Source organism: Arachis hypogaea, chromosome 15 (genome assembly GCF_003086295.3).
Source record: "Arachis hypogaea cultivar Tifrunner chromosome 15, arahy.Tifrunner.gnm2.J5K5, whole genome shotgun sequence".
Taxonomy (NCBI): domain Eukaryota; kingdom Viridiplantae; phylum Streptophyta; class Magnoliopsida; order Fabales; family Fabaceae; genus Arachis; species Arachis hypogaea.
Genome location: NC_092050.1, coordinates 135,266,138 through 135,293,730, shown reverse-complemented (window position 1 = coordinate 135,293,730; position 27,593 = coordinate 135,266,138). Strand labels below are relative to the sequence as shown.

Genomic DNA, 27,593 nt, shown 5'->3' with positions numbered 1-27,593 from the left:
GATAATCATAGAATTTTTACACCATTACATTATACACATAATCATTAACCACACGTACGGATCTAACGTATCCGAAAAAATATAGGCTGCAACAGCAGCTTGAGAATCGGTTAACATATCGAAGCAGTAGGCTCAAATGCAATAAGTATCCACCACTGCAGATAAAAAAAATAGTTTCAAGGTTACACTAAAAAATAAAGAAAAAAGAAAAAATAAACGAAAGAAGAAAAAAATTAAGGTTATCTTTGGCAGTATAGCTCCTACTCTAACATGTGGTTGTCCATTAGGTGGAGTTGTAGCTTCACGAGTAATATTCAAGTGGAATAACTTCTTGGGTTGAATTGGCACGATACCAGTAAGATCACTAGTTTTTGTACTTTTCGAAGAATGCACAACTACAGTAGGATCCAACATCGAACTACTATTTGTGGAAGTTTTCTGTTGTGCCATGATCAAATCAATTTTTTGGTGTAGAACATGAAGGACTGATTCTAAATTTTCTATTCTTTTTGTTATATCGTTAAACATACTCTTGAACTACATATTTTTCATTGGAGTCATCTTCTACTACTCACTCAGATAGTATCAGAGTCTTGTACGGTACTATATAACCCCTTAAGATGAATATATAGCAAATTTGGTTATAAAAGATAAGATAAGATAAAAATAATACAAATTCTAAGATATTTTATTTTTATCATTTTTTTTAAAAAAATTATCTAATTAAAGTAAGAAGATAAGAAGTTAAGAATAATAAGATTACATATAAAAATCTAATATTATCTTTTTCAAAAAGATAATATTAGAATTATAAAACAAAAATTTATTATTAATTTTATACAAGATAAAATTAGGGTACTTTATGCCGTGGAAACTATTTTAATTTTGAATATATATTTTTTTAATTTAAAGTATAATAACTAATTTTTGGTTATCATATTTAAATTTAAATTTTAAAAGAAAATTAGTTGTGGGAAACATAATCTTATTCCTATATATAAATGCTCAAGTATAGAACACTATTAACTATCTCTACTAAAACTAAAATTACAATCTAATAGAGCAATGGAAGAAAAAGTAGTAGACGTTCACATTGGATCTTCTTGGATGGAAATTATTGAAAATTCTCCGTTGAAATAAAACTACATGCCATAGGGGTAATATATCCAACTCATGATAATATTGCAATGTTATTTATATATACCAATGCTAATTTTCTATTTTATAATGTAGTCTTTATCCAAGAGAGTTGATGAGATGGAGAAGGCAATGTGGATGGCGAAGAAGTCTCTTGATAAATTAACCACCCTTCAATGTAACACTGATGAGAAGCATGAGAAATTCGACAATACGGACCTATATGAGATGAAGAATAAACCCTGTGATGATGTAACAAAGAAAAACTCTAGCCCGTTGCAAGTAAAGTCCGACAATTGTGTGTTTACGGATTTATCCAACGAGAATAAAGACGTTGAGATTTTGCACAATCTGCCCCCATCATTCTACAAAGGGACGCAAACATACCTGGATGGAGAAGAAAAATCGAAGCCAACGTCAAGATTCGGTATTCAAAGAAATACCAAAAATAATAAAACTATGCAAGAACTTTTGAGTAAGTTTGTAAGGCAAAAGGACAAATTGGCAAGAGTCAATAATCCACCATCTCTCCAAAACAGGGCGTTTGCACGACCAACGAAAATGCCAAAAATTGAGTACAAAGGTCAACTATCAAGCAAGATGGCGGAAACTAGAGTACGCAAAGGGCCTTTAACATTCACCAAAGACAAAGCACAGTTAACGACCTCTGCGAAACCAAAAAAAATGGCTTTCAAGAACAGTTCTATCCTAAAGGTATTTGATTTAGTTAAAAAATTCATTGGCATAGCTTTCAAGTATGTATAGTGCAGAATCTTAACTGTTCATTCAAACCACCACAAGATATGAGGTTGAGTGAGGATTTGGTCAACATGGCTATATACATCTTTAATGCTGAAATTGACATAGCGTGAGCATTTTTTTTATCTTTTATTTTTAATTTTAATTCTCTCTGTGGCTAACGTGTTGGCTTTGTGTTAGTGAGGATTTGGTTCATATCTATGATACAACTGCAACTAGAGGAGATTTATTCTGTCTCGTACCTGGCAAGTAAGTGTCTGAACTGGTAATAAAGCTGATGGCATTGAAGATAACATCAAATATTACCATGACCAAATTAAAAAATGTTTGGTCCCTTCCACCATCATTTGTGGTAAATCAAAATCTTGCTTTTTTTCTTTTAACTAACCAAAATAAATAACCATTGTCCTCAAATATTCCTAGGATGACATGTCGTTACATATGGAGGATCATGACCTACTGAAAAAATATGCATATTATATGCCACCAACCCGAGACCTTCAATTCGTACGTTGAAGATAATTATTGGAGTAATTTTATTATAATAAAAAGTACTCAAACTATGACTTATACATATTACATCCTATTTGTGATACAGATATATGTCCCAATCAAGGAGAATGATCACTGGTATCTGATGGTAATGAGCATTCCTGACAAAATACTTTATCACTTAGACTCTCACTGTAAGGTTGAAGATGATGAACCACGCAAGCATCATATTAGAAATATAGTAAGTACTCCTACTATAGAAACAAAGTTAATAATATCATTACTTCAAATAGTAAAGCACACTAGTATTATAGGGAGTGGCTCTTTCTGAAATAATATCATCAGAGAAGTATGCAGAATGTGGTATACAAGACACAGTGAATTTCGAGGGTTGGGAAGTCCGTAATGCAATAGGTATTCCTAGGTGCATAAATAGGTAATTATTCAAATTGTTGGCTAGTTGTCTAAACCAATCCATCAAACAACCGTATTGACTAAGCATCAAAGAATCCCAATGAAATCCGACCGCATTTTGCAAACCAACTTTGGCAGTCTTGGTCCACCTAGGCAAGACTAATGACCCTGGCAACTCTTTTATATCTTCATGCACTAAGACGCAAACTATGTGTTCACAAGGTATGCCAAATGATTCTATTCTCATACATGAACAATTGAATTCCATCTCAATGTCACAACAGAATACACGCCACATCTCATTTGGCGTTCGGTCCAAACCGACAGAGTAAATCACATAAGAGCATGTTTGCCTCATATTTATTACCTTCATTGATGCAGCCCGTATAAGGATTGGTTGGAACATATAAAATATTGATAGGTTGTAAACATTGGCAGCACTCCTCTCTAACTGTTGAAAACAGGTTTGCATACTGGGTCTCCCATTCACAGAGGCGAGGTCAGCCTGGACCTCTTTCCACCTTATATGGTCAACACAACGATTAAAGTGTTGAATGAACTCAACCAGATTGTACCTTGAGTTGACATATTTTGCAATGATCGAGTTTAATCCCTCGCACCGAGAAGTATTCCGAAAACCAGTAAAAAACTTCCCTCTTATATGTGCAGTTGCCCATGAATGTCTCTTTTTATACATATCTAGGACCCAATTCTTGTTTTCGACACCAAATCCCTCAACCATTTCAAACCACTTTTGACGAAATACATCAATTTCATAGTCGCCTAGCATACACTTTTTAAACATGGAGGTAAACTGGGGCTTGCCAATGTTACTTGTTGCATTGCGAATCAGATGCTATGCACATAATCTATGATGTGCATTAGGAAACTCTTTCTCAATGGCGAACTTCATTGATAGATCACCATCCGTGATCACCGAAACATGTTCTTTCCCATTCATTGCCGCCTTCAGTTGTTGTAGCAACCACCTATATGTGTCTTTTTCCTCATCGCAAATTAAAGCAGCAGCAAAGATAATTGTTTGATTATGATGATTGATACCAGAAAATACCACCAGTGGACACATATATTTATTTCTCTTATAGGTAGCATCAAAAGCCAGTACGTCGCCAAATAATGAGTAGTCTGCCCTACTGAGACCATCACACCAGAATAAATTGCGCAAAGTACTATCAGCATCCATGTGATGATTATAATAGAGAGAAGGGTCATTTGTTGCTTGATCTTCTAGATACTTCAAAACTGCATATGCATCATTGGGTAATTGGCGCCTCTGCTTTGCTATTTTATTGTACATGTCCCTTTGCGTGAAAGAGAGATACTCGTAGCCACCTGCCTGATTTTCTAATGCCCGATATATCTGTCCAACACTAATCCCACCCTTTTTCATGTTAACCATGTGGCCAATATCAGCCTCGGACATGAATCTATGCCCAGGGAGCAATCCAGTCAACCGAGGATCCAGAAGCGGATGATTGTGTTCATCAGAAAAATAAGAAATAAACCAACGACCACTAGGTGCATCTACACGAATCTCCATCATTGCACTGCAGCCACACCTTGTCTCGGGTGTAGGTTTTCTCTTAAGGTTTTCGATGCCGTAATTATTTGGCGGTCTAAATCCTTCACGATGACATACAAAATTCTTCAACTTAAGTGCGCTCGCACGACTCTTCCTAGTCCCGTTCTTCCGAGCACTAAAGCCTCTTGTCCTTGCATATCTATTGTAGAACTCAAATGCAATGTCGACATCAGAAAAGTGAAAATGACATACATCTTCATCCCCGATGTTCCAAAATTCAATCATCCTAATGTCTTCGAGTGAGTCAATGTTATACCCTTCATCGAAGCCGTGAAAATCGAACATTGGTTCCACATTTGTGTCATCCTCATCCATATAATCCACATCAACTTCCTCATGTTTTTCTTCCTCCTGCTCATACTGATCATATGATGTATGCTCGCTATTAACCCCTTCATGAGAAAATTCCTGACCCATAACTTCCTAAACACCAATACACAATTCAAAATGAAACTTAAATTTGTATATAAATTACCAAACACCGAGTACCAGCCATCATAAATCACAATCTTTTAAAATTGAAATCAATCCAATAGTGTCAATCTTAGGAATCATGGAATTGGACACGAGTTTCATTTATTATATTAAGGGGAAATGAAGAAGCGTGAATCCAAAATCTAATGGTGAAACTATAAGAGTAAAAACAGAAAGACAAGAACAATTGGCAATGCCAGCTATGCATGCGGTGGGTGCAAAGGACAACAAAATATTAAAGAGTATATATCCTCTATCTATAATCTATCTATATTTCTGATTCCATGTCACAAAATCCCCGCCGCTCACGGCCACTGAAGAACACATCGTTTCTCCTTTGAGAACCCCGCAAAGTTTGCTTGGCTGCCACCTCAATCCATAGAAACAGATTGCTCGCAAGATTAGATATGCATATGCCATTCCTGCTGAAATGACCCTATTTTAAACACATTGTTTTCTTTGAGTTGATTGATGAGGTGTTTAATTTTCTCTTTATATATTGTGAAAGGCACTTTCCTGTGCCAGCTGCTGCATCAGTACACAGAAGTGGTTTTGGCAATTTGTATAGAGTGGTGGCAAATTTACAGAGAGATAGGTACTCAAATCCATAGAACATGGATGTGAGGAAATTTATTCATTAAAAGTATTGTGTTTGGAATCTTAGGGTTCTTAATTGCTAATGACTTGGAACAACATGACAACTATTTTGGACAAACCATGTTCAGTGGCGCCATTAAATACAACAACATTACAAGCCTTATAATAATTAATAACTATTCATTATTTCAATCCTTTCATTCAAACTGTAAAATCTGCATAACATTTAAGTTTTCAAACTTGTATCATGTCATTAAGATACAAGGTCAGAGGACCATTTTGTGACACATGATTTTCTCTATAAGCATACGTATGGATTTAGCTAGCTTGTTTGTAACTATACATTTTAAGAATACTGGGCCAAGTTGAATGAATAATATAAAATAATGGTGAGGTCAATTTTACATTAATCTACATATATGCTTACAAATTACAAGAACATAAGAAAAACACCTACTTGTAACATAGGATGGTAGTGAAGTCACAAGATATGGAAGCTGTGATATGTTTAAGAACTAATAACCAGAGCAGAAATGAACTAGATATGTCACATATATGGTATACAATAAATCAAGTGCTACTTCATCCTAACCTTTTGATGTTATCAAATAGTGATCTGCTAGAGTGAAGACTCAAAGAATCCAGATGAAGTATGATTGGCCTTGATTCATCACCTTTATCCGGGATACAAATAATGATCAAGTTCCAATTAAGACTGAATACATAAAACATTACAAGAAAAAGAATCCAGAAATGAGAGAATAGACAAGAGAGATTAAAATATAACAATAAAAATGACCCTGCTGCCAATATAAAATTGAGCATGAAGTGCATTTATAGGAGCACAGAAAACATAACTATAAAAATTTACAGTTAAATAACCCATTCTTCATTTGTTTTTTCTTACCAGTTTTTCTTCTCCCACTATTTCTTCTAATATGAAAAACTCATAAGGCAGAATAGACTTAAAATATATCAAAGAAAAAACTTATTAAATAAGCTGAAAGTTCTGACTATTTATGATGTGTTTTTATGTTCAACTTGGCACAAATGGTACTGGGAACCTGGGAGGTGAATTAGCCATCTTTACACATTTGGTTTACGCATATTCCTAACTCCTAAGCAATATGGCACTGATACCTGTATGATTCTTAAATGAATTCAGGATCTGGAAAAACCACAACTTGTACAAAGTATGCGTATTATCATCAGAAGAAGGGCTGGAAGCCAGCACTTGTATGTGCAGATACATTCAGAGCTGGTGCATTTGATCAATTGAAGCAATAAAATATACAAATAAAATTATTTTCAATGAAAATACTGAATAGATCTCTAAGTTTTAATTGCAAGCATAATTAAATTTCTTGACTATTGAGAAAAAAACGAATTCCTAATCGAACGCCAAAAAGTAGAGAAAGCGCATCAATCATCAAACCACAACACCAATAAAATCACAACGATAATAGTTCTCCAAGAAATCTAATCACAACGATAAAATGTGTACCAAGATGCATTAATCTAGATATACCAAAATTTTCACATGGAAGATAACGTTATCTAATATATGTAGTTAATCTTACTTGGAGAGACAGATTTACATATGATAATAACACAATAATAAGATGGAAAGGGTGGACAATTTAGTCTCAAGATTATGGAGGCTAAAGGAAAAGCAGTCAGTCCTACAAATTAACGTACCATTCCTAGGCGTTGATTATTTATATCATGAGGTGACTACTGTCATGACCAGCCAAATGAGAAATTATGCTCTCCAAGAAATCTAATCTCTCTCAGTTTCTCGTCTTGCGCGGCATTAAACAGTATGCAGCATTAAACAACACACACTCAATCTTATCAGATTAGAAGGGTCTAGATTTCCCTCCAAACAAAATTACTAGAATCTTCTCTCATTTTCTATTTTTTCCTATAGAGATTTACAGAAAGATTACAGAACAAGCCCATAGCAATTTTCAACGAAGATTTTGAAGATAAGGACTTGTTAAGATTCTTAGGCGTGTTAAATCAGCTCAAATCCCTTCCTACTCTAGCAGTAATCTACTAATTCAATATACAAACAACAAACACAATCTATTTACACAGCAAAGCTATAAGCTGTGATCCTATCAAATTAATTCATGCAATTTAATTAAGTCCTAACCAATCAAAAAGTGAACCACAGTGGGAGGAAACTTAGTTGAATGCAATCAAAATCATTTAACATCAATTTTTCCCTTTTAAACTTTCCAAATTCACACATAACCTGGATAGTTTATTCTTTCTTTAAAAAAAAGTTATGGAATCAACTACCAAGTTTAAGATATGCATATTTGGTTAAAATTCATTGCATTTCAAAAGTCCAAAAAAAAATTTACAAGAATGAACTGCTAACATACCTTTTTCTGATTTGCGGCTTTTCTAGGAAGGTATTTTCCTCTATCCTCCCTTCATGCTTTAGCCAATGCAGACCTTTCTTCCTTGCTCCGCCTTTGCTTTACATGAACCTAGAAGGTGCATGAATATTTTCAATCAGAGGGTAGTATGAAATTTAGAAAACCACCACATAAACACCATCTCATTTAGTTATAGTTGTGTTTTTCTCTTTTTGCATAGATTGCAGATAGATATCATCCAGATACCAAATAAGACAACCTAAAGTACTTACTTCAAGTGTCATGCTATCTATTCGCTTCAAACTTAGTTTATCAGAATTTGGAACCTTATTTCTTGCTTCATGTTCTTCCTACAAATCACCATAAAAAAAATTGAAACTGACTTCTGACTAAAAGCTATTACGGTTAGAAATAGATATTACCGAACAAGAAATGGGCAAACCTTTTGGAAATCAGCAAACTTTCTTTTCTTTGCTGAGTCTTTCTTTCTTCTATTCGTACCTACACTTTCATCATCACCAGAATTGTTTCTAAAATGCCGCACAAAAGTATGGTAAGTATAAATTGCCAAGTATAAGCATGCAAAGGGAGAAACAGATTATAGCCAAAGAACGAGCAAACAAAAAAGTAATACAAATATGTTCACCTCAGCGGTGAAAATTAGCATTCATGTCCTCCCAGGGGATTCATTGCCACCCAGGGTTTCAAGAAATCCAGAAGGATCAATTTTTGCTTTCTCAATGACAGAAAGTGCAGACAGAACCTTCTCCGCTGCTACCTTTCTTGTCTTAGCTGTATCTTTTAGCACTTTTACACTTTCCTCTACTTCCTAAGTAGCCATGAAAATAAATAAATAAATCATATCAAATTCAATTCAAAACACCAAGGAAACTCGAAGCAGGGCAAAAATCATTGCCTGAAAAGCTACCCTAAGGATTCAAAATTCATCATCTTGACTATTCTAAAAGAATCAAACCAAACTAAAAAGAAGGCAGAGGAAAAAGTATACCTTGCTGGGTTTGTCGTCCTCAACAAGAAGTGGGGTTGAGGAAAGTTGTCCTATTTCAGTGTCATCAAGGGTCGCTCTGGTTCTCGTTCTTTCTCTGCGAAATTTAACAGGGTGGTGATACTGATAGTTCGTTCCTCGGAGTCTGTGAGGAGCGGCGGCGGACGCAGGGAGCGGCGGCGTCTGATGCGTGTTGTGGCGGCGAGAATAGGCGAACCAGAGATACAGCAGAGGAAGAAGATGAGAAAATGGCATTGATTGAAATTGATTCTATAAACCCTAGCAGACCTCTCTTCTTCTTTGAATCTGAAACTAAAAGATAAAGGAAAAAAGTGTAAATAACAAAAGTTAAAGAGATCAAAATCTATTTAATAAATTTTTCAAAAAAAAAAAAAAAACGGGGTACATTTTGTAATTATTTTTATGGTGGTTAATGATAAGCCTACAAAAATGTAGGAGCAAGGAATCCATGGTCCCATAATTAATTTATTTATCATGTTGAGTTAGGTTTTAGTAAATTTAATTTTCTAATAGTTATAAATAGTAAATAACAACAATAAGTACTCTTAGGTACTCTGTTGTTCGTTTTTAATTTTTAAGTTTTGTATTTATTCATATGACAAACCTAGTCTCAATCTAATTTTATATTTTCTTCATTAAAATCAAATCTAGACTACGAGAAAATTGTAAAATTATTTTCATTCAGAACTAGCTGATTAGGACAACATTTGACTGCTTCCACTGATTCCGAATCTAGATGTAGGACACCAGGCAAAGGAAAGTGTAGTTTAGGGTATAAGAGGTGCAAAATCACAATATATTCAAGGCACTCTTGATATATATGTTTGGACTCATAGAGGAACACAAATGCTGGTATCTAGTCATACTAGACACTACTGGATTCGGCGGCAGCAAGCAGGTGTATTGTCATCCTTATCGGCTAGTTCTGAATGAAATAATTTTGTAGCTTTCTGATGAAATCGTGGTTTGGATATGATTTTAGTGAAAAAATAAGATTGAAGTAGAAGAAAAAGACAAAAAAAAAATTATCGTATAAATAAATACAAAATACAAAACTTAAAATTGAAAACCAACAATAGAGTACTTCGAGTACCTATTGTTGTTATCCACTGTTTATAGTTATTAAAAAATTAACTTTACTAAAATCCAATTCAATATAGTAAATAGATGAACTACGGTTATGAGGTCATTAGTATTGCTAATTTTGACCTCTAACCAAAACAAATGTTTTTATCATTCTAATTAAAGTTACAAAAATAAATACTATCCAAAAATTATTTAACCATATGAATTGATTAAATTAATTAGTTTTATAATTTATTTATTATAATTGATTTGATTTAATGATTGAAAAGAATAAATTTAAAAACACTTTCACAAACATGACATGCTAGCTTCATTATTAAGTAAAAAAAAATAATTTTAATAATATATAATAGATTAAACCAATCATTGTTATAAAATATTACAAAATAATAATAATAATCATTTAATATAATTAGGTTCAAAATATTCATTAATTAAGAAGCTAATTTTTCAACTTCTTGAATTTAAATTTATCTATTTGGTGTAAATATAGAATTAATTATATCCCATAAAAATTATTTGTGTCATAAATCTATGCACAAAGCATACAAATATTAATATTAACATTCTTTATTTTACGGTCATATTGAATATTATTTATTGACCGTGAGGTGTGAACAATTCTCAACTCAACGGTTGTATATAATAGACAATATAAAAATAATATTATAACATATTTATATATGATAAAAAAATAAATTTTGCATATTTTCTTAAATACATTCATAATAAGTTAAAAAAATAAAATATTCTCATTTTACTTAACATAAACTAGCATCAACTTATATGTGCTTGATATTAGAAAAAAAATAACATGTTAAGAATGTTAAGAAAGATAGTTAAGTTTATTATTTACTCTTTTCAATTACTTTTTAAATTTTAAATTTTTATCTTTATTTTTCTTCTTTTTTATTTATCATCTATAATTTTGTGTCTATTATATCTTATTCCGTAAAAAATCATGTTGTCCAACCGAAACAAATTTTATTTTTTGACAATTTTCCTTTTCTTTTATTCTAAATAATGACTGCTACTAAAATCCACACTCTAGAAAAAGCATTTTTTCCACTTTAGCCCACCACTTAAGTTTTTTTTTACTAGCCCAAATATGCCCCATACATGAACACTTAATCACGAATCAATATCATTAATCTCACTTGCTAGGAACGAAAAACGAAAACTTAGAATTGTTCTACAATCAATGAAACTTACCTGCGTTACAATCTAAACTTGACACATAGCGTCAACATCACATGCTTATTTTCGGCGTCCTCACCAGAGAATTTCCCAAATTAGAATATAAGCTACATGTATATATGATAAGGGGGTTAAAGTCATGCATTCATAATGTTAAAGTAGATAGATCATGCATATCTGTTATAAAAAAGAATTAATCTCTACATCTAAGTCATTTAACCAACTAAATTCAACCAAGTAGTTTTAACCTAATTCACCTCCACGCACCACTACTTCTAACAAACTTTTGACTTAATGCGTGAATATACATAATTGTCTTTTTCATGTGGATTTCGTTTTCTTTTTCGAATTTTCTCAACATTTTCTGCATTCTCTAGTTCTCTTTCATCTCTGCATTTCTCTTTCTTTTTTATGTTCTCTTCGTTCTTTATATTCTCTTCATTCAAGATCAATGCTCTTTTATCTAATTTGAAAATTTGATCAAAGTTTTTGAAATCAAGCTGTGAAATAAGCTTTGAACAGGTATTTTGTTTTCGAAGACAATGAATGATTCAAGTTTAAGCTGTCAATTGAACCAAGGCAAATTGGATTATTATTTTGAATCGAATTAAGTGGTTGAGGTGTGGTTCGAATCTAGTTAATGTAGTTCGTTAGTAGTTTATGATTTTGTAGTTAAATAATTTTATTTTTATTTGTGAACATTATTGTTCATGGTTGATGGTTTGAATTTGAATGTAATATACGAGTTCTGAATCTGAATTATTATTTTGATGAATCTGTTCTGTTTTCAGTTTTTGTATATTTAGAATTATAAATTGGTGTATTTGGAAATATTTTCAGTGTATTTTCAAGTTCATGCTGTCAATTAAACCAGGGCAAATTGTATTATTGTTTTGAATCGAATCAAGTGACTGAGGTGTGGTTCGAATCTAGTTAATATAGTTGGTTAGTATTTTATGATTCTGTAGTTGAATAATTTTGTTTTTGTTTGTAAAAATTATTGTTCATGGTTGATGGTTTGAATTTGAATATAATGTACGAGTTTTGAATCTAAATTATTATTTTGATGAATATGTTCCATTCCCAGTTTTGGGGTATTTGGAATTATAAATTGGTGTATTTTCAAGTTTAGACTGTCAATTGAACCAAAGCGAATTGTATTATTGTTTTGAATCAAATCAAGTGGCTGAGATGTAGTTCAAATCTAATTAATGTAGTTCGTTAGTAGTTTATGATTTTGTAGTTGAATAATTTTATTTTTGTTGCGAAAATTGTTGTTCATGATTGATGGTTTGAATTGAATGTAATATAGTACAAGTTCTGAATCTGAATTATTATTTTGATAAATATGTTTCGTTCCTAGTTTTGATGTATTTTAAATTATAAATTGGTTTATCTTGAAAACGCTTTCGGTGTATTTTCAGTTTCTATGGGATGTTGATGAGCAGCTTGTGCTAAAAGTTTGGATGACTTTTAACACACTTGAAGAAGTTAGAAAATTCTACAAAGATTATTCTAAAACTTATTTAAATCCAAAATACACAAAATTACTTAATAATAACTTAAAATTCCTTCTCTTCCTTCTTTTTCTTCTTCATTATTGTAAACTTCACAAAATTAATAAATATTTAGCCAATAAATTCATTATTATTCAAAGAAATTAGAAAATTAAATTTTTTATAATCTAGAGAAGTAGAAATATTTAAAATATGAATTTTGACACTAATTTTAAAGATTTTGGCTCAAAACCGGATCAACGAGCCAAACCAATTAGACCGGATCCAAACTGGGCCCAAAGCCCAAGATATAAAACACATAACTTAGCTCTTTCCTCATCATTCTTCCATTTCCACACTGAAGAAGGGAAAGGGAATTGTAAGAACCATAACTTCATTGCTTCCAAAAATTCAATCTATCATATCTCTCAATCCGCAACTCTGATTGACAAGTCATTAGCGGCTACATGTTCGTCTCGAAATTTTCTTCAAAATCATCTAAACAATGAGGTAAGAAAGTCGATTTTCTCACCCAGCCTTCTCCTCTTAAGTTTAAAAATTGTTGAGTTTTGATATTAATGAATTGAATGATTTTGATTGTTTAAGTAAACTCTAGCAGCGAAAAATCGTTGGGTTTTTCCAAAACGATCGTGGGAATGGTGAAAACCATCAAACCCTTGAAAATTATTGAAATTGGGAACCTTATGTTAATTATAGTGATATTGTGTGAATTAGATTGTATTTCTTGTTGATTTGGTGTTCAATTGGTGGTTTGGAACGAAATTTCGGTGGTTGGGCTAGCAGAATTGATATTTGGAAGCTTGGAGCTTGTGAAAAGGGAGTATTTTGAGATTTTTTTGGCTTGGAGAGGAATCGGCTAAGGTATGGTTTTGGTTTCTCGTAGTTAATGTTTAATATCACGTGAAAACTTAGGCTAGAAGACTTTAAGATAGGAATGAACTGAGTGAATTGTTGATTGAATTGTGTATGTGATATATGAATTGTGAAATAAAGGGTGATTGAGCTTGTATGTGCTGAGGTATAATTTTAATGATTATGAAATGATGATGATTGGGATGTTGTTGAGGGTTGAGGGTGGATTGTGAATTGATTGAATTTGTATATTGGCATGTTGTGGTATGAATGGGTAGTGTAAGAACCTGGTTAGGGACAGTAGAGACTGTTTTGATTGTGAAAATTATTGGTTTGGAATTGAGGATTTTAGAAAGAAACTAGAGATTTTGTAAACTTTGGTAAAAGTTAATTTTTGACCAACTTCGATGAGTCATAACTTGGCTTTCAGCTCAAATTTTATAAAACTTATTTTGAATGAAAATTAGGCTCGTGAAATTTACAACGTTTGAAAAATGGACTAAAAATAATTTTTAACAAAAAAGTTATATGCGTTCAAAGTTGGATGTGTAAAACTGATTTCTACATACTTAACAGCTTTTCTGTAAAACACAAGGCATACGTACGCGAACACATGTATGCGTACGTGAGAATTCTTTTTGTTTAACACACACGCATATGCATGAGGTGGATGCGTACGCGACTTTATCAACTTTTACACTCATGCGTACACATGAGGCATGCGTATGCACGAATTGCCAAAATTTGAAAGTACGCATATGCGGCGGTGTTCATGGGTACGCGAGTCACCCCCTCTGTTTTGAGTATCCGCATATATAACAACCCAAATTTTTATGCCAACATAATATTTTTCAAAAAATATTAGTCTCAGCAATTAGTTTTATTTCGATGAGTCAATTCTGTGTTTTAAAGTAAAATAAATGATAATATAATTTTATTATTATGCTATTAATTTATTTTACATGCTATAATTATAACAGAGCTTAGATAATAATAATATTATTATTATTATTATCAAGTCCGATATTTGCCGATATAAGTAATTATCAGTATTTCTTGATGAGCTTAGAGTTGCTAATGCTTCATCAAATATCTTTCATCCTTAAGTTACTAATGCCATTTATATTAGTAACTCATATATTTAACGCTATATATATTATTACTTGTGTTTTAATATATTCCGTTTTTATAATTATTCGTTTAAGATATTTATAACTTGAACCGCTGAATCAGCAACTCTGAAACACAACACCCAACCTATAATTAACCAAGCCATGTCACCTAATCTTTTCATTAAGCAAATCTCCTTCTATGATTATAAACCATCCACAGCAGAACCATATTTTTTTTGGTGACTAAACAAGGAAAGAAACAAAGCAAAAACTATTCTAAATCCGAGCGGATGATTCGTTGGAGATCAACACCAGGCTCAGACCAAATAACATGATTAGAGTTACTCTTGGCACCATATTTAGCCATCCAATCCGCAGCTCTATTTGCTTCTCGGGACACCCATTCAACGTGAACAAGCCAAGGACGAGATAAAAGCTCCTGAATCTTGTGAACCAAATCTGTTACTTCAGATGGATACCTACTTGTAAGCTCATGCATGATGGGCAGAATGTCAAGGCAATCTGTTTCACATATAATATCCCTTAAACCGCAATCCCAAGCTAAAACCAGCCCCCTCCAAGCAGCAAATAATTCACATCTGATTATAGACCAAGGGGGAATGCTTCCAGAGCAGCCCGAGATCCAATCTCCCTTAGAATCTCTAATAATACACCCAAATCCCGCTAAATTTGAATCCATATACAAGCTTGCATCACAATTAACTTTAAAACTATTGCCTACCGGTGGTTCCCAACACAGACAATTTCGGAGAGACCTAAAAGCATTGCATCGATTCCTATAAACCTGTAAGTCCTTGGCGGTAATTCTGGCCAAGGCAACAACCTTATGGTCTGTCCAAGGGTTGTCAGTGTTGAATATGTCATTGCACCTATGTCTCCATACCCACCAAAGCCCTGCACCAAAGGACGCCTCATTGTTAGCCAAGGCCTTCCGAAACCACTCTTCAAGAGCATTACCAGCCGTCGAGTCCAGGATACTAGGATCCAACATATACCAGATTGCCTTTGATCGTTCACAGTCTCTAAGGCAATGCTCCATAGTCTCCTGCGCCTTGTTACATCTCTTACATATATCTGAAGAAGTTAAATGCCGCTTGAATCGAAAGGTCTCAGTTGGTAGAGCATCATGTAAGCTAAGCCACATAGTAAATTTGAACTTCTCTGGAATGTTTGTGTTCCACAACCAGTTCCAATTACTGTTGGCATTCCAATTTAATGTTTTCTTTAATAACCATCTGTAACCCTCCCTTGCACTATACTTTTTTGTTGCTGCAGGCCACCACTCCCACTGTGGCTCCAACTCAGTCAAACTAGGATATCTCAGACCACAAATAAACTGCTTAATCTCATGCGGAATAGGCGTGGTAAGACTATCAACCTCCCAAGACACCCCTTTCCACAAGTCAGCCACCATGAAATCTGATTCAGAAATATGTACATAAGGAACAAGGTTGCAAAGCTTACCAAAAGGAGTCCACTCATCATACCAAACTGATTTGTGGACATCTCCAATATTCCAATGAAGCCCTTCCTTGAGATGCTCATAGGCACTAACAATGTTCTTCCAGGTGGCCGATGAAGAATTTCTACTGTTTCCGTTCATACCAGATTGATTCCTGAGATATTTATGCTTCAGAACCTGCACCCATAACTTCTCACTATTATTTAGACAATCCCATACCAACTTTCCTAGAAGCGCCATGTTAGCACAGGAAGTATCCCTAATACCCAATCCTCCTGCCTTTTTAGGAGTTATGGCGACCTCCCACTTGACCAGAGGCAGCCCTTTTCTAGTCGCTTGGCCTTTCCATAAGAATTGTCTCATCAAGGAATCAATTTTATTACATGCATACTTCGGGAGAAGAGAAATTTGCATTTCATAAACTGGGATAGAGGCCATAACCGATTTAACAAGACAAAGCCTCCCTGCCTTATTCAGTAGGCGTCCTTTCCAACTGGAGAGCTTTCTCGAAATTTTTTCAATAATCTCCTGAGCCGTCTTCCTGGAAGCTCTGGCATGACTGATGTTAATTCCCAGGTATTTACCCAAATCATTGCTGAACCGGATGTTAGAGACCCCTGAGAGAACATCTTTTCTCCTCTCCGACACCCTCTTGGAACACTGGGCCTTTGACTTATGAAGATTTACCTTTAAACCTGACGCTCTAGAAAACAAGTCCAAACAATGAATGACCTCTATTACTTGAGCTTTTGATGCCTTACAGAAAAGCAAAAGATCATCTGCAAACATCAAATGAGAGAGTCGTGGTCCATTCCTAGAAACCGCAACTGGGTTCCACAAACCTTGGGAAACTCTATGAGAGATAAAGCAGGCAAGCATTTCTATACAGAGTACAAATAGATAAGGAGACATAGGATCTCCTTGCCTCAACCCTCTCTTCGGATTGAAATTTTGGAGCCTGTTCCCATTCCACAAAACTGCCAACGAAGAGGAAGTCACACAATTCAATATAAGATTAATGGTAGCCTTTGGAAACCTAAACCGAACCAAAGTAGCTTCCAGAAAACGCCAGTCTACCCTGTCATAAGCTTTTTCCAAATCAATCTTGAATGCCATGGTCCCTTTTCGAGACTTGGTGTTCCTCATGAAGTGCATAATCTCTTGAGCAATGATAATATTCTCTGTGGTTCCTCTTCCTGGAATGAACCCTCCTTGCAAAGGACCAATGATCTCCGACAGGAAAGGTCTGAACCTGTTAACTAGAACCTTTGTGACAATTTTATAAATTACATTACATAAGCTAATAGGCCGAAACTCCCGTAAGGAAGAGGGAACTTCCACTTTAGGAATTAGAACAATGAGAGTATCGAAAATAGCCGCATTCAATGGCTCACCCTCAAAGGCTCGCTTGACCAGTCTACACACATCGTTGCTAAGAGAGTCCCAGAACTCTTTGTAGAAAATTGCTTGAAATCCATCTGGCCCTGGGGCTTTAAATGAACTCATGGTCATCACAGCTCTTTTAACCTCTTCAGACGTCACCGGTTCCACTAACTTTTGACAAGCCTCAGTACTAAGAGACGGGCAAGGAAAAGGCCCCATGGCGTCCAGGTCAATATCCTCCCTTGTAGAAAAGAGCTTTTGAAAGAAAGAATTTGCCGCCATTTCTAGAGTCGTAGTCTCCGTGGCCCAAGACCCATCCTCCAAAAATAACCCATGAATTTTGTTCCTCTTTCTCCTGATAACTGTCTGCAGATGAAAAAATTTTGTATTTCTGTCTCCACATCTCACCCATTGTTCTCTAGATTTTTGATACCACAACAACTCTTCTTGAAGAAGGACATCATTCAGTTCCTGATGCAAAACTTGCTCTTTGATCCTAAGCTGTTGATCCTCCCGACTTTCCAGAGTAATCTGAACGTCATTCAAAAGCCTCTCCAACTCCCTTTTCTTAACAAAAATATTGCCAAAAACCTTTTTATTGAAGTTAGTTGCATCTTTTTGAACCTCCAACAAACATTTGACTACATCCGGAGCTCCTCTATTCCAAGCTGTATCAACAACATTCCTAAAAAGAGGATGAGTCATCCACGCAGCCTGGAATCTGAACGGACGATGGCCCTTGGTAGCCCTCTTTGCCATCTTGCACCTAGTGAATAATGGGCAATGATCAGAGTGAAGGCGCGCCAGCACCTCAGTATAAGCCTCCGGAAACATTAGTCGCCAGTCCTGGTTGATGACTGCTCTATCAAGCTTCTTGGCCACCTGCACCCCACCTTTCACCTTCCTGTACCAAGTGAATCTTCTCCCAATAGCCCCCATATCAAACAGCCCACAATCCTCTAATGTTTCCGCAAATTGTTCTGCTCTGGCAAGTCTAAATTGCCCCCCTCTAACTTCACTCTGCAACAAAACATCATTAAAGTCCCCTAACACAATCCAAGGTCCGTGGATCATATTAGCAATCCTTGTCAAGTCACCCCACAGTTCTTTACGCCGATGTATATGCGGATTAGCATACACCGCACTGCAGTAACTAGATGTATTGCCCATAGTGATTTCAAAACTGATACATTGATCAACTACATCCAATACTCTCACCGAAATATTTGAATTAGAACATAGAACCCAGATACCCCCACTATGACCATTAGCCTCAACAATACCAACACCCTGGTAACCTAGATTATTCCAAAAAGATTTCATCCTCTCGAAAGCAATATGGGTTTCAAACAAAATGAAAAAAGTAGGATGAAATTTATTCGCTAACTCCTTACTATGAACCCGGGCCAATTTATTAGAGGCACCTCTAATATTCCAAAATAGAAAGCTTAAATCTAAATAATCCATAAAACAATTTGTATTGTAAAAAGGACCAACCTCAGCTGAAGTCCCTAACGAGATGATGAAGATCCACCATCATATCCCCCTGAGCCTTGCTTGTCCTTGTCCAGTTGTTGCCCGGTTTGTCTGTGTCCCTCCACTGACCCTTCCAATTTGCCGATTTGCTGCTTGCTGGTGTCGCCAAGGCAGTCTGGAGTCGACGGCGAATTCTGCAAAGAAGAAGGGCGCAACCTCTTGTGTCCGTTTTTGATAATGGCAGTAAAAGTCGGCACCGCAACGGAGACAGATTTGCCCTTCACCCCTTGCTGTTTGGAATATGCCATGCGTGCCTTAGAGCCGCTAACCGACCCGGTCTTCACCCCTGATTCGGCTCCTCTCATACGTAGCCCAAAGTCACGGTTCTGGTCCAATTTCTGATTTGAGCGCACCGACATTTTATCTTTAGATGTTTGTTGGGCTTTGTTTGATTGACTCAATTTTCCTCTCCTTTTACTGCTGACTTTGGTCCAGCCAGCCTCATTTTTCAAATGTTGGGACCCCACTTCCTTCCCATGCAACGTATCATCTAATTCCTCCCCAATTTCTGCAACTATCACTGACTCTTTGGGATTGCATCCAAATTCAAAAATTTTCTCTTTTGAAGCTTCCTGTGGCTGCACCATCCGGGCCGCCGTCTCGGTCACTGATGTTTCCTTTCGATCCACCCTTTCCGAATCTATTGGGGTCATTCTGCAGTCAGTTGCTGGATGCCCGAAACAATTGCACTTGTCACAAATAAGGTGTAAGCATTCATACTCCACCTTATATTCAAACTCATCGACAATCACACTCCGGACCACCGGCAAACCAAGATTAATTTGCACGCAAGCCCGAGCAAATTTTCCCCTTTCCGCCAACTTAGTAGCCAGATCCACCTTGACTGGTCTTCCCACAGCAGAAGCGATTCTCATCATGGCTTTATCCTGATAGTACCATATGCTCAAACCAGAGATTCGAATCCAAACCATAGTCTCCCCGAAAGTGTCCTCACAAGGTTTAAAATCCGGTGTCCATGGCTTGACCGCAATATAGTGACCGAAGATCATCCATGGCCCCCCTAGTAAAACCTTCTCTCGATCGTCCATGCGATCAAATTTAACGAGGAAGTACCCAAAACCCACATCCAAGATTTCATATCCACCGGTGATCCTCCATACCCCTTTCAATTTGTGAAACATGGCCGTGTAACTAAGGTTTTTTCCAAGAACCTTGATCACAATTGCTTCCTTGTATGGTTCAGAAAGGATGTTCCTAGCCTCTTCGGAGAAGCAAACTCTTGGAGGCATAGGATCTCCTTGTTTTCCAGTGACCACTGCCATGGAATCCTCATCTAGAGCTTCAGCCCGATTTATCCCTGTGGCTACCGTAGAACCAATAACCTTGTCACGGAACGAAATCTTGGAAGTCACCCTGGAACTAAGGTCGCCCTTACTTGATCCCTCCTTCACACCTGATGCAAACCCTCCCACACTCTCCCCCTTATCTCTTTCGATGGCATGGCCATCTTCTTCACCGTGTTTCACCCTCAAACGCTCTCTCCCGCTCTCTCCTTCTCTCATTCTCTCTGAGTACGGAGTACGTACTCTTTCTCTGCTAGGGTTTTTTCTCCTTATCTCTTCTCTTTCTATAATAAAAGATCCACAGCAGAACCATATGGAACAATAAAAGAAAGATTTGTTATATATATATATATATATACTTAACCCTTGCTTTGAAAAATCATCCTCCCACCAAATAAATATCTTCTCTAATTATTCATCATCATAACTGAACCTGCACTTAGAAAGAAAAGAAGGATTTGTGATACACACATATGTATATACACCCATACATTAATATAACTATCACACACGACCCTTAAATCATAACACACACCTCCTTTCATTAATTGCATCATCTTGATCACATATCCCTTTTTCATTCATCGAACCAAAGATAAAGAAAATAAGAGCAAGAGAAGCCGAGAGAGAGTGAGACATGAGACCATGGAACCGTGAAGCTTCCTTCCACTGCGGCAGAAGCGGAGAGTAGCGGCGGGTGAGTAGCCAACACCACAGGCTGAGAAGATCAAGGCAGAGTTGAGCGGCGGTCTGGTAGAAGCCGCAAAACAGTCCTGGATTGCGGCTGGGCAGTGAAAAACGCTGCCAAATCTGCATACATATCTTCGCGCTTCTTTGGATAACCCTAGCTGTTTGGCGCGAAGAAGAGAGGGAGCAGGGGCGCGAAACAACCCACCCTCCGTGTGCCGTAAAATCCCTGGCGACCGCTGCAAGAAGCGCCGCTAGGTAACGTTCTTATCTTAAATCATTTTTCAATTCCCCTTTTTATATTCTAACCACTAATTGATTTCCCCCAATTTTGAAGAAACCCGCGAGTTGAGCTTCGTAGCGCGCCAAACTCTGCGTTCGCCTCTCTACCGTGCGCCATTGCTGTCGATCCGTCCCCAGTTCCTGAAACCCTACCCCCTCAAACACAGTGTGAGAAATCCCTCTCCTCAGCTCCACCCTGCAGCTCCTTGTGGGTTTTCGAGTCGTAGAGCCCCCATCCGTGCTTCTCTCACCCGCGTCGCAGTTTCCTATAACCTCGATCGTGCGCGACACCATTACACCCTCCTCCACCGTGAGCCAGTCCGAGCTATTGTAGCCTCCCCCCTGTCACTGGTTCGTTCTTCCACACTCATCTTTCCTTCTTTTTTTAATTCTTGGTTCAAGGATTCTGAGAAGGAATTTGTCTATATCTTCTATTAATTGGGGTTAATTGCTGCTGTTTAGATAGTCTGAATTAGTTAGATAAATACATTTAGTTTTCAATTTATCTGAATTCTCTGGGTTAGATGCTTTGCTTTGCAATTTTATCTGCTCTGATATTAACTTGATAGATAACTTATGTACACTGTAACCTTGTGAAAATTTTGCTGTTTGATTGATTCTTGTCTCACAATCCAATTCTGAATAAGCTACAAATGTATCTGTGAACTAGCATTTTGTTATTGATTTTTCCAAGTGACAAGTGAACGTTGGTATTTTTCACTTTCATATGATGTGTTGCTGGCTATGAAGCACGGACACTTCGCTGAGTTATCGTGTCCGCGTGTCAGACACATTTTGGACACGACACTCACCGACACTCGTCCGACACGCGTGTCTGCTGTGTCCAACCGTGTCTTAATAAAAAATAAAAAATTTTTTTCCGGACACGCTTGGACACACCTAAATACCATCACGTGTCCGCGTGTCCAGTCTTATTCTTAACATATATTTTTAAAATAAATTTAGATATAGTATATATTATTATTTATTAAAACAAAAAATATTTTAAATACTTGATATAATTAAAATAAGACATTAAAAATAATTAAAAATTTTATTTTATATTTTAATATCAATAAAATATCAAAATATCATTACAATTTATCTAAAAAATACTTTATATTTTATATATATACGTGTCCCCGTGTCATGTAAGATTTTAAAATTCGCGTGTCGGCGTGTCCCGTGTCGTGTCGTGTCCCGTGTCCGTGTCAGTGTCCGTGCATCATAGGTTGCTGGTGGGTTCTTTGTGCTTTACACCTTGGTCTTTATTTTAGATAGATTTGCTAAAAAAGGAGTACATTTTATTTCTTCAAAATTTATCTCTAACAATTTTTATCCATCGAAATGGGTTTGATGGAACATTTTTAGCTTTTCTTGCTTAGTTGAATCTCTTTGAAGCTTGTACATGTCATTGTACAATTTTTATTTCTTCTTGCTGATTAGTTCTTGAGATAGCTGCATTATCAGAGTATATGTTGTGCCTAGTTCTATTCCATGTTCTGCAGCTTTCATGCATGGTATCATCTGGTTGATGAATGGAATTTTAAAATCAAGAGGCCTATCTAAGTTCTAACTAACATATAGACACGTGACCCTTTATCCCATTTTATATTTGTGTTCTATATAGCTGTTCTGATCAACATTATGGTACAGAATAGAGAAGTTACATTTGTATTATTATTTGTGTGTAATTAGAACATAGCACTTAATCAATAACAACTGCATCTGTTGTTTTGAAAACTTGATAATTTGATTGCGATAATGAATCACTTAGGAAGCAATGAGTAGACTTAACATGACAAACCTAGCAAGAAGCACTAACAGCCTATAACTAATGCTAAAGAGAGATGTCTGTTAAACATGGCTTCGATTGTACATACCACTCATTTACTCAAATAATACATCTAAGTACAAAAATAAAAGGCACAACACAATCAGCAGAAAAATAGAGCGCCCTTAGCCTTCCCATCATAAAATACAGTTGAGGCGTGGAACAAGAAGAACCTCAAGTGGAGTTGCTTTCATATTTGTCAAACCATTGCTCTTTGTCACATCTACAGGTTCATTGGATGGAGTAGTAATTTCAAAGCTATGCAGCAGTGCAGCCAGAATAAGATGCATAACATTGAGAGATAGTGAAATTCCGGGGCACGAATGCCTTCCAGAGCCAAATGGAAGAAGCTTATAGTGTTGGCCCCTCACATCTATGTCCTTATGGCTGCTGCACAAGAATCTCTCAGGTTGAAAGCTATATGGATCAGGCCACAGGTTCTCATCATGCATTATTTTCCATATGTTTATCATCAACTTGGTGCCTGTTGGGATGTGATAGCCAGTTGAAAGCGTGCAGTCCTTCATCGCTGCACGAGGAAAAATGACACCACTCGGAGAACTTAGCCGCAAAGATTCCTTCACAATGGCTTGAAGATACACTAAATCCTTGATGTCGGATTCCTCCACTTGTCTATTCCGCCCAATTTTGTTCTCCAACTCATCTTGAGCCTTCTTCAGTACTTGTGGATTATTAAGCATCAGAGACAAGATCCATGTTATAGCTACCATAATGGAGTCACTTCCTACCAACAGATTCTGCAGAGACAAAAATCTACTCAACTATTCCAATGCAGTATTAAAAAACAAGTTATGACTTACAAAATACAGACATGATTCCTATGAACTAACACAGTCATATATAAAAGCTGGAGTGTAGGGTATTAGTTACTTAAATACAACGTGATGTTGTAGTTTTTTTTTAATATATTCCTTGACACGGTCATATAGCTAATTAGCGTCTGAATGTGATTTGAGATACCACAGTACTCATCCATCTCGTTGCTCAAGTTTTCATGCCTCTTTCCTTTTGTTTTTATGTAACCCTGTTGGGATCTCCAGTGGAAAGCATATCTTTGCTTTAACTGCATGTTTTTATAATTTTCTGTTGGGTTTTGGGAATTGAAATTGCGCTGTTTTAATACAGATTTATTTGAAACTGAAAGCGTGTAGAGGATCTTCAACGGTGTCAGTTGCTAAGTACTGCACAAAGAAATTGCAAAATTGTCCGCAGTGGAGAAGCTTCTAGAGCACACTCTGATCAAGGTTATTTTTTTTTCAACTTTGTTATTTGTTATGAGTATGGTGATTATGATTTATTATTATTATTCTATACATCTTTTGCCTATGTGGGTAGTAGAATTGATTGTTCTCTTAGTTAGGAAAAGAAAAATAATAAGGCTGGATTTGAGTATATTTTGTTTTAGTGTTATAAGCAATATTCAGCATTGTGAACTTCTTAACACAACAACTTTTGACTATTATCAAAGTGTTATAAGCAATATTCTTGGAGTTTTGGATATTGTTGCATAATTGATAATACGAAAATAGACCTCCATGAACTACGTAAATTTTCTCATTTACCAAATGAGCCAAAGGTAAACAGCAAATTACATCAGAAAACAGTTCCACGAATGTTTCATTTAACTTTGAGTGCACCTCGCCCTCAAAACCATATATCTTGTTCATGTTCTTATTCTCATGATTTCCTCTAGCTAGATACATGCCTGAAATTTACATGAAAATACTACAAGTAGCGATTCACAGGAAAAATATTCATATAGATGAAGCTGATTGGGGAGTACACTAGGTATGGATTCTCTTTAGAGGGAAGCCCATTGAGATCAACTATATTTTAATTCATCATAGTACTGCAGGATTCGTGACAGAAAAATGAAAATACTTAAGAAAGAAAACAAAGTTAAAAACATATACGACAGGCAAGCAACTAGGGTCACTGATCAAAATATTATTACTATTAACTGTGCTCGAGAGAATGTACAAAAGTTATTACATTAGCAACATTTGAGCAATATCAAATTAGAAAGGATAACACAAACTGGTATTCCATCTTTAATCATGAATGGCATTACTGTAACATCACAAATACACACTCCATATCATTGACGAAACTTAACTTTCTTTTCAAGTTAATCATTCTCTAAGTACATAAATTCTTTTCCGAAGTCCTACTCTTTTCTGCACAAATGTGTTTGGATAATTGGATTTGGTTATGCTCTTCTATTGTAAGATCAAATGTAGCAACTGGATTCAACGCAATACCATAGATAAATTTATTTGTTTCACTGAACTAATTATTTGTATTTACACGGTAGAAGACAGGACAGGGGAACTATAATATGACTTTCTTAGAAGCATAACCAAATCAATATATCTACAATTTCAAGATTTTATCCTCTATCTGTTATAATTGTTTATTTGTATTTTTTTAAAATTGTCTTTTAAATCTAACTTTCACTCCTGATATGTTTTACATTTTTTAAGATATCTTGAAGATTCTATTATCTGTACATTATGATTGTTTAGTTATATTTCTTGACTTATTTTTTTTTAACTTTAACAGTTATTCCTGTTTTCTTTTTCATTTTTTAAGGAAGCTTTTCTTTATCTTTTCATTTTTTGGACTTCGAATCAGGAATTCTTTCTACCAGTATTCTTTTAAAAAAGCACATAATTTTGCAATGAGTAAGTCTCCTCTCCAATACCTTTCATGTGCTACATGTTATCTGGGATGCAAGTAATTTTATTTCTGTTTCCGTTTTGAGTTATTCTGTTGGTCCTTACATGGTTTTGCTTGTAATATATTGTCGAGTTTATTACGTATGGTATTCTCCCATCTCATAATTGTGATAAACTTACTCGTTCTCTTGACACACCCCCATTTTCCCCTTTTTTTTTTGTTTTGTTCTATGTATTTTTTTACTATTTATTTATTTGTTTGTGCTATTTCATATATTTAGTCATTGATAAGAGCTGGATTACAAAGCCACGAGGGAGTGTAGAATATAGGGATGGTCTGAATAGATTCCTTGACTTCGCATTTGCCAATACATCATCCGATGGGAGGATACATTGTCCATGCCCTTTGTGTGGGTTTCGGTTTTACCAAACTAGAGAGGACGCCTAGGATCATCTTCTGATGAAACCCTTTCCCCCTAACTATACCTTCTGGTTACATCACGGTGAGAGGATCGTAGACAAGGGATCCAGCGGTAGGGAAGAACTAGACCCCACTGTAAATTCAGGAGATCAAATGCGTGACATGGTCCACGACGCATTCAACTTGCCAGGACTGCAGAGTGACGGTGAAGACTCGATGAATGGGCATGTCGGAGACGTTGTTGAGGGGTTGCCGTACTTATCTGATGAACCCAGCTGTGAGGCTCGTGCCTTTCACGACTTGCTTGAGGACGGCAAGCAGGGATTATATCCGGGATGCTCAAGATTCTCGAAGCTGTCTTTCTTGGTTAGGCTGTACCATATAAAGTGCATGTGCGGAGTGAGCGACAAGGCTTTCGGATTGATTCTAGAGCTACTGGGGGATGCCTTTAAGCATGCAAGGATTCCGAAGACCTTGCACGACGTCAAGAGGATCATAAGGAAGCTCGGTATTGAGTACAAGAAGATAGATGCATGTCCAAATGACTGCATGCTATACTAGGGTTCTGACCAAGACCCGTCTAGATGCAAACGGTGTGGAGCATCCAGGTGGAAGCAAAAGACCAGGAAGAATTCTTTACTCAGGATCAATGCCGTTGTCAAGAAGAATGGGAAACCTCAGGCGGCAAAGGTTCTTCATTATTTTTCTTTTATTCCACGGTTGCAGAGATTATTCATGTCCAGCAAGACAGCCATCGACATGTTGTGGCACAAGAGAGGAACCAACTCTGACGGTTCCATGAGGCATCCCAGGGACGGCGAGGGTTGGAAATCATTTGACAAGAGATATACAGACTTTTCTGGCAATCCGCGCAATGTTCGCTTAGCCCTGGCTAGTGATGGCTTTAATCCTTAAGGAAATCTCCGTTCAAAGTACTCAATATGGCCAGTGATTCTTATTCCGTACAACTTACCCCCATGGATTTGCATGAAACAAACCAACTTGATTCTCTCTATGATTATTCCCGGTCCTAAAAATCCTGGCAATGACATAGATGTCTACCTACACCCCCTGATCGATAAGCTGAAGCAGTTGTGGGCCGGTGTTGATACATACGACGCCAGTGAGAAGAAAACATTCAAGATGCGAGCTGCATTGATGTGGACTATCATCGATTTTTCTGGCTTGGGCAATTTATCTGGCTAGAATACGTACGGCAGGAGAGCTTGCCCCACGTGCAATTTGGATGCCGTGACTAGGCGACTCACCTTCAGTCAGAAATGGTGTTATATGGGTCATCGTCGCTT

At 36.2% G+C, this 27,593-nt stretch overlaps 2 protein-coding genes and 1 long non-coding RNA gene across 3 annotated transcripts; all 3 read right to left on the bottom strand.

Moving 5' to 3' along the window:
• Positions 1-3,658: 3,658 nt before the first annotated feature.
• Positions 3,659-4,822, bottom strand: LOC112748982 (protein FAR1-RELATED SEQUENCE 5-like). Its single transcript, XM_029292972.1, has one exon. It carries the CDS (start codon positions 4,820-4,822, stop codon positions 3,659-3,661), a length of 1,164 nt encoding a protein of 387 aa, XP_029148805.1.
• Positions 4,823-8,157: 3,335 nt separating this feature from the next.
• LOC112747169 (uncharacterized) lies at positions 8,158-9,169 on the bottom strand. Its single transcript, XR_011873054.1, has 3 exons — positions 8,876-9,169; positions 8,309-8,695; positions 8,158-8,216 (listed from the first exon to the last, which is right to left on the bottom strand). It is a non-coding gene; the product is annotated as an uncharacterized lncRNA (long non-coding RNA).
• Positions 9,170-23,303: 14,134 nt separating this feature from the next.
• Positions 23,304-25,898, bottom strand: LOC112748979 (xanthotoxin 5-hydroxylase CYP82C4-like). The gene is made up of 3 exons (XM_025797241.1): positions 25,892-25,898; positions 24,750-24,892; positions 23,304-23,948 (listed from the first exon to the last, which is right to left on the bottom strand). Exons 1-3 carry the CDS (start codon positions 25,896-25,898, stop codon positions 23,304-23,306), a joined length of 795 nt encoding a protein of 264 aa, XP_025653026.1.
• Between the last annotated feature and the right edge of the window lie 1,695 nt (positions 25,899-27,593).